At 52.1% G+C, this 13,232-nt stretch overlaps 1 protein-coding gene across 1 annotated transcript; it reads left to right on the plus strand.

The window, feature by feature from the left end:
* The first annotated feature begins 922 nt into the window (after positions 1 to 922).
* On the plus strand, positions 923 to 10,050 carry LOC115645079 (fucolectin-5-like). Its single transcript, XM_030549481.1, has 3 exons — positions 923 to 938; positions 1,642 to 1,936; positions 9,891 to 10,050. The coding sequence occupies exons 1-3, from the start codon at positions 923 to 925 to the stop codon at positions 10,048 to 10,050; spliced, it is 471 nt and encodes a 156-aa protein (XP_030405341.1).
* The last annotated feature ends 3,182 nt before the right edge of the window (positions 10,051 to 13,232 follow it).

The following is a 13,232-nucleotide window of genomic DNA, read 5'->3' on the forward strand; positions in this document are numbered from 1 at the left end:
CATTAGAGTTGCAGTTGAGAGAGCGTATCAGTAATGCAGGGTAAAACACATTATAGGGACGATGCTATTATCTGGAAATCAAGCATCATAAACTCAGGAAATTCACAATTATGATTAAACTTAAAAGAATTCCAGATACTTTAAGGTCACACAAACAACCTTAACTTTGCCCTGTCATAACTTCCATACAGTTAAAACTCACTGTGCCTGGGTTACATTTGAATAGTCTAGTATATGATTAATTATAGCTTTTTCCTGTTATTCTTTATTACAGAAATGTTCTTTGTCAGCAGACGTCTTAATTCTTCCCTGCCGTGGCACCGTTCAAATCCCACACCCTTATGATTAAGGCATTTTAGTGGGGAGGAACTCAGATAACATTAAACTAATTTGTTAAAGACACATTAGATTTTTTTTTTGTCCCGGGACAACTACTGGGTAGAGTTAAGGTTATCTAGGTGACTTAACTGTGTATTTTCACACCTTAACATGTTTGTATCTTTTTATATTTAACCCTAGCTGTGACTTTCTTTGATTTTTAAGGTTTGTTTTTTGGATCATTACAACAGCTCTGTAAGGTACTTTATCTAAATGACTGATATGTGCTCTCAACCTTAATTAGGGTACCTATGGTTCTACTGACAGGTGAATTTTCAGAGAAACTAGAAATAGTTTGATAAAATTTCTCAACTCTAACTTTTAATGATTTTTGGATGAGCTGTAACTGACCAAGCCATAATTAGATTGGCATATAAAGCCTGATTGAAGGGTGGCTAAGGACCTAGATTAAAGGATCCAGCCACCCTGAGACAGGTTCACTGGATAAAGCCAACTTTTGTCCCCCAAAACCAAGTGGAAACTAATCAGAAGACATAGTAAGATAGTCTAGTGGGCAGAGGGGGGGAATAGACTTCAGAGAACCATGGTTCTAGTCACAGGTCAGCCCCTTACTTGCTACAAGTTGCTGTTTCCCTGTGCCTCAGTTTCCCTTTCTAAAATGAGGACCATCCAGTGTGTGTGAGGTGCTCATCTGAAACTTGCTATGGCTGTAGCTTGTTCTGATTAAAATATTCATGTGATCTCCTGTGCTGACAGTGCAAGGATGGAGTTTCTCTGGCATCTGTTGATGATGACTGGGATTCTTGCAGGGACTGCGGTGTCTCAGGGCTGCACCCCACCACCAGGGGGTAAGGAGCTGGCACAATGCTATTCTCTCTTATTTTATACCCCATTCCCTTCGGCCCCAACCTCTGCCTAGTGAGACAGTGGAAACCCAGGGAGATCCTTCCCTTCCCGCCACTGACCTGGGCAGGGGCTCCAGCTGGCGGCTGGAGGGGAAGGGGGCAGACTGGGGAGGCTCCATCTGAACATCCTGCACCATCCCTGCCTTGGGGAGCAGCTCCAGCTGGGTATGGGACGAAAGAGACTGAGAGCAGTTCTGCCTGGGTGAGATCCCAGCAGAGACCTGCTGTCACTCCCATCCCCAGGGGCCATGGCTCCCACTATGAATCTGGATCTCATGCAGTGACTGGTTTGTGTCACTGCTGGGAAGCGGCTCTGGCTCCATGTGGGACAAAGGGCATCTAGAGGCCCCAGTGAAGGGCACGTCCCACCCTCCCTCTTCTCGCCCTCTGATTCCAGCTCGGAACTTGGCGCTGGGGCGCCCGGCCACTCAGTCCTCCATATATGAAGATGCGACTGGAAAACCTGTGGCTGGAAAGGCCGTGGATGGAAAACGCGATGGGCAGTGGGAACAAGGCTCCTGCAGCCACACCCAGCTCGACACAGAGCCATGGTGGAACGTGGACTTGGGCAGTCGTCAGTCTGTCTCCGCGGTGATCGTGAAGAACAGGGAAGACTGCTGTGGGGAGAGAATCAGAGGGGCCCAGATCAACGTGGGAGACTCCCTGGCCGACCATGGCAAGCAGAACCCCATGTGAGTTGCTTCCCCTTTCTCTGGAGTGAAATGACTCCTCCTAGCTCAGACCCGGGGGTTGGGTCTCATTGCCAGCCGAGGCCAGGGCATAGTCTCTTAACCCAAGGGTGCAAGTGACTTAAAGGATTTACCGGTACTCCAGAGTCCTTAGGAGGGGGTGGGGCCTCAACCAGAAGAGGTGTGGTCTCTGCCAGAAGAGGCAGGGCCTTTAAATCCCCAGGTGCTTTAAATCAGGATTTAAAGGGCCTGGGCCTCAGGCTGTGGTAACAGCAGCTGGGAGCCCCAGGCCCTTTAAATCACCCCCAGAGCTACCAGCTGCAGAGCCTGGGAGCCCAGGGGGTGATTTAAAGAGCCTGGGGCTCCAGTCGCTACTGCAGTGGAGCCCCGGTCCCTTTAAATTGCCATCGGAGGGGGCACCTGGCTGCTGCCGCTAGCCTGGGCTCTGGGGGAGCTTTGAAGGGTAGCGGCAGTGGGGGCCCCTGGCCCTTTAAATCGTCCCTGGAGCCCTGCTGCCGGAGCCCTGGGTAGCAGGGCAGCCAGGGGCTCGGGCTGTGACTTAAAGGGCCCAGGGCTCCACCTGCCACTGCCACCCCGGGCCCTTTAAATCATACCTGGAGCCCTGCTGCCGGAGCCCTTGGGTAGCGGCTCTGGGGACGATTTAAAGGGCCTGGGGTGGTCGCAGCTCCCGGAGATCTTAAATCATCCACGGAGCCCTGCTGCAGAGCCCTGGGGAGGCTATTTTAAGGGCCGGGGCAGTAGCAGCTGCTGCAGCCCCAGATCCTTTGAATAGCCACCGGAGCCCCACCGCTGCTGTCCCAGGGCTCCGGGGATGATTTAAAGGCCCTGGGCGGGAGCTGCGGCAGGAGCCCCGGGCCCTTTAAATTGCCGTCTGAGCCCTGCCACCACTTCCCCAGGGCTCCGGCAGCAGGGCTCTGGCGGCAATTTAAAGGGCCCGGAGCTCCAGCTGCTGCTGGGAGCCACAGGCCCTTTAAATTGCCACCAGGAGAAGCCGATCCATCCCAGTACGGCGCACCGGCTCTTGCCGATACCCAGTACCGGGGCATACTGGCTTACTTTCACCTCTGTCTTAACCTGGGAGCTGCCTGAGGCTGTGGCTGCTGTACCAGGGGTAGTCTGAGCTCCTGGATGGAGGGGAACCGCATGTCACTGAGCACAGCGACCCCTACAGGGCAAGGCAGGGTAGAATAATCCCACCAGGCTCCTGCGTGTTCTCTCCGCACTCACAGCTGATCCTCGTGTAGAATCATCTTATCCAAGGCAACAGGAAATGAGATCCATAGATTTCTAAGCCCTGAAGGGACCTTTCCGATTGTCTAGTCTGACCTGCAGCATCGCACAGGCCAAAAAACCTCACACAGAGATTCTGCACAGAGCCCACAATTTGTGAGCTGCCGTGTATCTTTTAGGGCTTGTCTACACTGTCAAGTTTTGTCAATGAAACTAATGTCAATGAGGAAAAATCGACAAAATAAAGTCACCAAAGTGTGTCAACATTTGCTCCCTCTGTCAACAGCTCAGGTCCACATTCGGGGCACCATTGTCGACAGCGAGAGCAAAGGACTGTGGGTATATATCCTACAGTGCCTGGTGACACCATCCGTTGCTAGGTGTTGTGGGAATGCAGAAACAGAGCGTGGCGCATCTTGGGATGTGCAAAATGTACTGTCATGCACCACTTTGTGTCCCACCCTCCAATGGTTTCTGGCGTCCTTTCGCGCTGTTCTTCCAGCTGTCATTCTTTTGTAGTGCACACCAGCATCTGCAGTGAGATAAGATGGATCCCAAACTTCTCTCCTATGCGCTGTTAGCTGTTGTGAGGACATCGCATATGGCAGCACAGTTACTCTCAAAGTTACTCGCAAAGTTACTGACAGAGGATGAATCGCAGGCACCTGAGTGTGATATGGACAGCAGCTACTTAGCAGTGCTTCATGCATTCACAGAGCAGCTGCATATGGTAGAGTGTCGGTTTTGGGCTAGGGAAACAAGCCCTGATTGGTGGGATTGCATTGTCATGCAGATGTGGGATGAAGACCAGTGGTACGTTCCTGGAACTTTGTGCTGAGCTGTCCCCTGGCCTGCAGTGCAGAGACACCAGATTGAGACTGTCCTTTCAGTAGAGAAGCGTGTTGCAATTGCTGTGTGGAAGCTGGCGAATCCAGACTGCTACCGGTCAGTTGCAAATCAATTTGGAGTGGGGAAGTCCACTGTTGGAGCTGTATTTCTCCAAGTGTGCAGGGCAATAAATTGCATCCTGCTGTGGAGGACCGTGACTCTGGGAAATGTGCATAAAATAGTGGATGGCTTTGCAGAGATGAGTTTCCCTAAATGTGGTGAGCCAATTGATGGCACACACATGCCAATTTTAGCGCCAGGCCACCTTGCCTCAGAATACATCTGCAGGAAGGGATATTTTTCCTTGGTGTTGCAGGCGCTTGTGGATTACTGGAGGCGTTCCATGGACCTTAATGCAGGCTGGTCTAGAAAGGTGCATGACGCACACATCTTCAGGATCAGTGGCCTGTACAGAAAGCTGCAGGCGGGGACTTTCTTTCCAGACCACAAGATCACAGTGGGGGATGTGGAAATGCCTATTAAATCGTGGGAGACCCGGCTTACCCCTTACAGTCCTGGCTCATGAAACCTTACACAGGGCACCTGGACAGCAGCAAGGAGTGTTTTAACAGCAGGCTGAGCAGGTGCCGCATGGTAGTCGAATGTGCCTTTGGCCGTTTGAAAGGTCGCTGGAGGTGTCTCAATGTCAGACTAGACCTTACCAAGGATAATATTCCCGTGGTCATTGCCGCGTGCTGCACTTTGCACAATCTGTGTGACTCTAAGGGTATGTCTACACTATGAAATTAGGTTGAATTTATAGAAGTCTTTTTTTAGAAATCGTTTTTATACAGTCAGTTGTGTGTCCCCCCACACACAAAATGCTCTAAGTGCATTAACTTGGCGGACTGCGTCCACAGTACTGAGGCTAGTGTCGACTTCCGGAGCATTGCACTGTGGGTAACTGTGAGTAGCTATCCCATGGTTCCCGCAGCCTCTGCTGCCCATTGAAATTTTGGGTTGAGATCCCAATGCCTGATGGGGCAAAAACAGTGTCACAGGTGGTTCTGGGTACATGTTGTCAGGCCCCCCTCTCCCTCCCTCCCTCCCTCCCTCCCTCCCTCCATGAAAGCAACAGCAGACAATCATTTCGGGCCTTTTTTCCTGGGTTTCCTGAGCAGATGCCTTACCTTGGCATGAAGCCTGCTCAGTTCACCGTCACCGTATGTCCCCTGGGTGCTGGCAGACGTGGGACTGCATTGCTACACGGCAGCAGCACATTGCCTTTTGGAAGCTGACGATGCATTACAATTGGTAGCCATCGTCATCGTACTCCTGGGTGCTCTTTTAGCCGACCTCGGTGAAATCGGTCAGGAGCACGGGGGCAGACATGGGAGTGACTCAGCCAGGTCATTGCCATCTTCTGCCGAGCACCCAGGAGATGATGATGCCTAGCAGTCCTACTGCATCGTCTGCTGCCAGCCAAGATGAAAAAGATAGATGGAGTGGATCAAAACAAGAAATTGACCCAATTTGTTTTGTGAAATCAACGACCTGCTAAACCCAGGGTTTTGAGTTCAATCCTTGAGGGGGCCATTCTGCGTGACAGTTGTTTGTGTTGATCCTTGATGCGAAGCCATCCCTTTTGTTGATTTTAATTCTCTGTAAGCCATGTCGTCATTCGCCCCTTCGTCCGTCAGAGCAATGGCAGATGATTGTTTTGCACAAAACGAGGCGATGCAGCGCAGTGACGAGAGGGACATGGTCACAGACTTCTCACAAAGTACGGGCCGGGCAGTGTGCCCTGGCAACGTGCACATGATGCTGATGAGCTCTGCGTGAGCTTTGTATGGTCACCTGTGCTGATCAGCTCGCCACGCTGGCCAAACAGGAAATGAAATTCAAAAGTCCATGGGCCTTGTCCTGTCTACCTGGCCAGTGCATCTGAGTTGAGAGCGCTGTCCAGAGCGGTCACAATGAAGCTCTCTGGGATAGCTCCTGGAGGCCAATACTGTCGAATTGCATCCACACTATCCCAAATTCAACCCAGGAAGGCCAATTTCAGAGCTAACCCCTTCATTGGAGGTGGAGTACAGAAATCGATTTAAAGAGCCCTTTAAGTAAAAAAAAAAAAAGGGCTTCATCGTGTGGACGGATCCAGAATTAAATCGAGGTAACGCTGCAAAATTCGACCTAAAGTCGTAGCGTAGACCAGGCCTAAGGGTGAAATGTTTGCTCAGGTGTGGAGCACTGAGGCAGAACGCTTGGCTGCCCAGTTTGAACAGCCAGATGCTAGGGCTGTCAGAGGAGCCCAGAGGGCTGCTATTAACATCAGAGAGGCTTTGAGGAACCACTTTGACAATGAGGGGCAGTAAAACGTGTGCTTTGAAGTTGCTTCCCTAGTGCATCCATGTACAATTTTGGGGCCCAAGATCCATGCAACAAAATGCTTTTGAAGCCTGTTCCCAAGAGTGAATTGATTGCTATATGCTTTTGTGGAACACAGAATAAAAACGCTGTGCCATTAAATACCTTCGCCTTTAGTTATTGTTAAAAAAAGGTAAAACCTCACAACTGTGTGTAGCTCCAGCTATCATTGTGCAAGCTGTGAGACGGGGGTGGAGTGATGGGGAAACTCAGGAGTGCTGTGAAGTGCAAAGGAATGTGTGGGCATAGAGGGGGGTGGGATTGGTACAGAATTGTGCATCTGCACGTGCTGCAGTGGAGCACCATGGATCTGCTCAGTCTGCAGTTCTATCAGAGACTTGAGCATCTCTGTCTGACCCTCCGTAACTTTTATCATCCACTCTGTCGCTTGCCTAGCAAATGCAGCATTCTCTTTTCTGTCCTGCCTCTCGGCTCCCCAGCACTCTGTGTTCCCTGGTCTCTCTCTCACCGTGCTGCGGCACCTCCTGGAACATTTCTTCTTTGCTCCGCTTGGGGTTCTTCCTTATCTGACGAAGCCGGTCGGCAGGAGTGCACAGTGTGTTCCTCAAGGTCTGTGCTGAACAGAAGAGGGATTGTTACATTCCAGCAAACGACTGAAACATTTCAGTAATAATGGCCTTTTGCTAGTAGAAATCACTTTCTCTCTGAGCCTTGGCTACACTTGGGAGTTACAGCGCAATAAAGCCGCCCACAGCGCTGTAACTCACACACTGGCAAGGCACATACAGCGCTGTAGCTCACACACTGGCAAGGCACATACAGCGCTGTATCTCCATGGCTACAGCGCTGCAGGTACTCCACCTCCCTGAGAGGATTAACAGCTGCTGCCAGATGCTGGTGCTCCAGTGTAAACGGGGAGTAACCTTATTATGCAGTGATTGACCTCCGGAAACTCCCCATAATCCTTTTAAGTGAAGGTTCCTCTCCTTGTTTTGTTGTGCAGCCTCTGTTCTGTTGTGAACTCTGGGCTCTGGGAGCTGCTCTTGTTTGCTGCGAATGAGCAGAGGCAGGCAGGGGGGCTCCCTTTGGAATGCCCACAGCTAATGTTTGCTTGAAGAGAGAGGCGGCGCGGGGGGACGGAGGGGGGAGAGGAAGAGTCCCTTTCAGGGAGGTGCTGCTTATCCGATCTGTGAGAAAAAACCAACAGCTGCTGTTTGCTTTCAGTGAGGGAGGGAGGGGGGTCGGAACTTGCAAGGCAGGGAGCTGACACAGGGTCCGCACACCAAAAATCCACTTTCTCTCCCCTCATGATCCCTGTCACACTCCACCCCACCCCCCTCTTTTGAAAAGCACGTTGCAGTCACTTGAACGCTGGGATAGCTGCCCACAATGCACCACTCCCAACAGCGCTGCAAATGCTGCAAATGTGGCCACACTGCAGCGCTGGTAGCTGTCAGTGTGGCCAGACTGCAGCGCTTTCCCTACACAGCTGTACGAAGACAGCTGTAACTCCCAGCTCTGCACACCTGCAAGTGTAGCCAAACCCTGAGACTCTAGGCAGGCACACGGCTCCACGGGCAGGGCCGGCTCCAGCACCAATGAAGGAAGCAGGTGCTTGGGGCGGCCAATGGAAAGCGGTGGCATGTCCAGGTCTTCAGCAGCAATTCAGCAGCGGGTCTCTCAGTCTCTCCCTGTGGGAAGGACCCGGCACTGAATTGCCACCGAAGAATGAAGCGGCAGCGATGCAGCTACAGCCAAAGTGCCGCCGATCACGGCTTTTCCTGCTTTTCCACTTGGGGCGGCAAAAAAGCTGAAGCCGGCCCTGTCCACAAGCACCCCAATCATGGTGAGTGTTGGGAATGGGGGGAGTCAGTTGTGCGTATGGACAAAATGGTCACGGCTTGCAGGGCAGCTTTGCAGGGAATGCATTCTTAAATTAGCCCACATTTTTTCACTTTGTCACTGCTGGCTGACATCTCACTGCTGCAGGTAACCAGGGAAACCAGGGCACAACTACTGCATGCTTGTGGCTTTCACCCTGCTCCATATGCAGCTCACCATGTGCCGCTTTGGTCCCAGCTCCAGTGATTGCTAAATGGCAGGGGATAGTTTCCTACAATGCGGGAACTAACAAGGCTGCAGTCCCTTGGAATAGGCGGCAGAGGATTAACCTCTTGGAAACTTTCCAGAGCCTCTCTCTGGAGGATCCCCTGCAGGTCTCCATGTCCATCAATACTCTGCTTGGCCATGCAGATCAGCTACACAGGGCAATGTCCAGCTCACAGAAAACACTACCTGCCTCCCACTTTTCAATTCCCTACACAAGCCACAGCAACGTACTTTGCATCTCATCTGTTTCCTGCTCCCTGTTGAACACTTCTGGAGTGAGAAAAGTTTCTGGCTGCCTGCCTCACCGGGCGACCCCACTGGGAGCTCCACATCCAGAATTTCAGCCTCCGGGTTACCCCCTCTTTCTGCTGCCTCCGAAGTATCCACGGGGCTATTAGCGATGGAGGTGGGGTCACCACCAAGGATAGCATTCAGCTCCTTATAGAAGTGGCAGGTCTTAGGTGCGGTGCCAGAGCAATAGTTCACCTCCTGCGCCTTGTGGTACACCTGCCTCGGCTCCTTTATCTTCTGCTGTGTGTCCCGATCAGAGCCCTTTTCACACAAGCCTAGAGAAATTTGCCCATATGTGTCCTGATTCCTACGGGCCGCCCGCAGCTGCGACTGAACAGACTCCTCTCTCCATATACTTATCAGATCCAACAGCTCGGCGGTGGTCCAAGTGGGAGGGCAATAGCCAGCCATGCTCACGTGGAAAGCCACCTGGGAAGCTCATCTGGGAAGCCAGCAAGCAGAAAATGAGATTTCAAATTCCTGGGGCTTGCAAGGGGGTGGCAGGTTGGCGGCAGGACAGCAGAGTTCAAACTGCTCACCAGAGTGGCAGCATGGGAACTGTGGGACACTTTCTGGAGGCCAATAAAATAAAAAAAACCCTGCGGTGTCTACACAGGCTGTTTGTTGACAGTAAAGGGAGGGGAAAAGACAAAAGTATCTTGCAGGGGTGGAAGTTCTTTGTCACCAAAACGGGGCGTTGTTTTTTTTTTAAAAAGTCCCATTGAAGTGTGTGCGCTATCGCTGTTTTGTTGCCAAAAGGTAGTTTTTGGTGACAAAACTTGCCGGTGTAGATGAGCCCTTAGACAGACGTCCGGTCTTGATTTAAAGACTCCATGGAAAGGAGAATCCACGATGTCCTTCGGTTATCTGCTCTCTCAGTTAATGACCCTGGCTGATGAAATGTGAACCTGATTTCTTGTGGGAATTGGGTTGTGATGGGAAACAGGGATATACCCCGTCTCTTACAGTCCGTCATTCACTCCGTGCTTTGGCCTCTGCAGGCTCAGAGTTAAAGGGTCGTCAGTCCTGCTGCCAACTCACCTGTGCCCCCTAATCTTAGCCTCTCGCTCTTGTCTTCTGCTCTTTACAGCTGCGGGACCATCACTGACACCACACCAGGATCCCTCAGCACCATCTGCTGCAACGGGCTGGAGGGCCGCTACGTAACCGTCACCATCCCAGGCAGGGCTGAGTATCTCACCCTGTGTGAGGTCGAGGTCTATGGCACCCAGCTGGGGGATGAGTGCTAGGAAGCTGGAGTGACAGTCCATGGTGCGGGGAAGCACCTTGTCTTGTGCTTGGGGCAGGAGGCGGGAGGTTGGTTCAGGAATGAGCTGTTGTCACCTAATAAACTCCACTGGTCCCTTCCTGCCTCTCCTGTCGTTTGTCTCCATCCTGCACCATTCTGGCCATGTCTCCCCTCCCCTTCCCTGCCCCTGCAGGCCATGTGGTTCTGATCCCACATGAGCCAGTGGAGCCTCGGCTCCAAACCCCACGTGGGCTTTGGGTTAATCCAGTTCTTCTGCTGCTGCTTCCAGACCTTCCCTCCTCCCAACGCCCATTCCCCAGCCTGCTCCCCCACTCTCTGGCTCCCCTGCCCCTTCTCCAACCTGGGGCTGAGGCACCTGTTCTCCATTCCCCCTTCAACTCAACACTCCTTCACAGCCCTCCCCTGAACTCCAGCTGTCTTGCTGTCACTGCTAGCCCTGGGCCATCAGCAGAGCGGGGCTCGCTTTGGCCTGTCCATCCACAAACTCTGCAGCTGCTTGGGCCATGCTGGGACGCCTCTGACCCTGAGGAGCCCCAGGAGGTTGGAAGAGCAGAGCTGACAGCTGATATGGGGCCAGATGCCAGGCGGGTGCAATTGGGCACAACTCTACTGGTGGCCCTGGGATTGCAGCCGCTTATGCCAGGGCTGAATTTCACCCCCATATTGTGCACAGTGATTGTGAGCCAGGCAGCAGCAACAAAGCCCGAGCCTGGGCTGCAAGCTGACTATTAATGTGTGGAGGAGTACGGCCAAGTTCCCGTAGTAACAGTTGGATGTACATCTGCTGTCATCATCCTGGCATCCCCCGCACAGCTCAGCCGATGCCCCTCAGTCCTGCCCCCAGCCTCCTGCTATCCCAGAGAGCCATGTTTGCTGAGCAGACACAGACATTCCTGGCACTTTGTATTGCGACTCTGCTGTGGGCAAATGGCCAAAGGAGACAATGACTTTCTATAAACTCTGAGGCTTTAAGCCCAGAAGGGACCAGCATGATCATCTAGTCTGACCTGCTGCACATTGCAGGCCAGAGAACCTCACCCACCCACTCCTGTAACAAACCCCTAACCTCTGGCTGAGTTACTGACGTCCTCACATCATGATCTGAAGACTACATCTTACAGAAAATCCACCATTTGCACTTCTTTAAACCTGCAAGAGACCCATGGTGCAGAGGAAGGGGAAAAATCCGCAGGGTCTCTGCCACTCTGACTCGGGGGAAATTCCTTCCCGACCCCAAATATGGCCAGTTAGACCCTGAGCATGTGGTCAGCCAGACACTTGGGAAAGAATTTCTGTAGCAATTCAGAGCCCTAGCATCCCATCACTGGCCATTGGAGATATTTGCTGCTAGCAGTCACAGATTGGCTACATGCCATTGTAGGCAGTCCCGTCATATCATCCCCTCCACAAACTTTTCAAGCTCAGTCTTGAAGCCAGTTAGTTTTTTTACCCCCGCTGCTCCCCTGGGGAGGTGGCTCCAGAACTTCACTCCTCTGATGGTTAGAAGCCTTCGTCTAACTTCAAGCCTAAACCTGTTGCTGGCCAGTTTATATCCCTTTGGTCTTGTGTTCACATTGGTGCTAAATGTAAATAACTCTTCTCCCTCCCTGGTATTTATCCATCTGATGTATTTAGCCCTCGTCCAGACTAACCCGCGGCATCGGCGGGTTAAAATCGATTGCTCGGGGATCGATATATCGCGTCTAGTCTGGACGCGGTGTATCGATCCCCGAGCGCGCTTACATCGATTCCGGAACTCCATCAATCCGAACGGAGTTCCGGAATCGACACGGAGAGCCGCGGACATCGATGCGGCGCCGTCCAGACTGGTGAGTACCTCGATTTTAGAAATTCGACTTCAGCTACGTTATTCTCGTAGCTGAAGTTGCATATCTAAAATCGATTTTAATTCCTAGTCTGGACGTGGCCTTACAGAGAGCAATTAGATCTCCCCTCAGCCTTCTTTTGGCCAGGCTAAACAAGCCAAGCTCTGAGTCTCCTCTCATAAGGCAGGTTTTCCATTCCTCAGATCATCCTAGCAGCCCTTCTCTGCTCCTGTTCCAGTTTGAATTCATCCTTCTTAAACATGGGAGACCAGAGCTGCACACAGTGTTCCAGGTGAAGTCTCACCAGTGCCTTGTATAAGACAGTAACACTTCCCTGTCTCTGCTGGATACATTCTAGGACTGCATTAGCCTTTTTCATGGTCGCCTCACATTGGCAGCTCCTTGTCATCCTGTGATCAACCAATACACCCAGGTCTTTCTCCTTCTCTGTCAATTCCAACTGATAAGCTTATAGCAAAAATTCTTGTTACTCCCTAAGTGCCTGACCTTGCACGTTGCACTATTAAATTTCATCCTATTGCTATTACTCCAGTTCTTCTTCGAGTGCTTGCTCATATCCATTCCAGTTAGGTGTGCGTGCACCACGTGCACGTTCGTCGGAAGATTTTTACCCTAGCAACACTCGGTGGGCCAGCAAGGCGCCCCCTGGAGTGGCGCCGCTATGGTGCCAGATATATACCCCTGCCAGCCCATCTGCCCCTCAGTTCCTTCTTACCGCCCGTGTCGGTCATTGGAACAGTGGAGCGCGGCTTAGCTGATCTCCACCTCCCTAGCTTTTCGCTCGTTTCTAATTGTTATTGTGTATATAGTTCAATATTCTATATTTCTAGTTAGTTTTCTAGTTTTATTAGTTCTTTGTAGTAGTTATTGTATAGTTAAGGGGGATCGGGGATTAGCCCCTTCCCCTCACCCGGTACTGGGGCCCATGTCCGGTTCACCAGGCTTCAAACCGTGCTCGGCCTGTCATAGGCCGATGCCCACAGGAGACCCTCACGACTCCTGTCTCAAGTGCTTGGGCAAATCCCACCTCGCAGACAAGTGTTGCATCTGCAAGGCTTTCAAACCCAGGACGAATAAAGAGCGGGACATTCGTCTAAAGCAACTCTTGATGGAGGCAGCTCTAACTCCTCCATCTTCGGCACTGACTGCGGCACCGGGGACAAGTGCCTCCTCCGCACCGGAGCGCACGGGTACAATAAAGGATCCTCGACACCACCCTTCACCGGCCCAAGCTCCTGCCCGGCACCGCTCTCTCTCCCCCAGGAGCAAGAAGCATAAGACTCCTGTGGCTCCCGTATCTACCCCGCAATCAGAG

This window comes from Gopherus evgoodei, chromosome 2 (genome assembly GCF_007399415.2).
Source record: "Gopherus evgoodei ecotype Sinaloan lineage chromosome 2, rGopEvg1_v1.p, whole genome shotgun sequence".
Taxonomy (NCBI): Eukaryota; Metazoa; Chordata; order Testudines; family Testudinidae; genus Gopherus; species Gopherus evgoodei.

Bases quoted from the DNA above. Each gene is read 5' to 3' on its own strand.
- LOC115645079 (XM_030549481.1), top strand. The intron at 1,937-9,890 runs GTGAGTTGCTTC...TGCTCTTTACAG, and splicing joins CATGGCAAGCAGAACCCCAT to CTGCGGGACCATCACTGACA.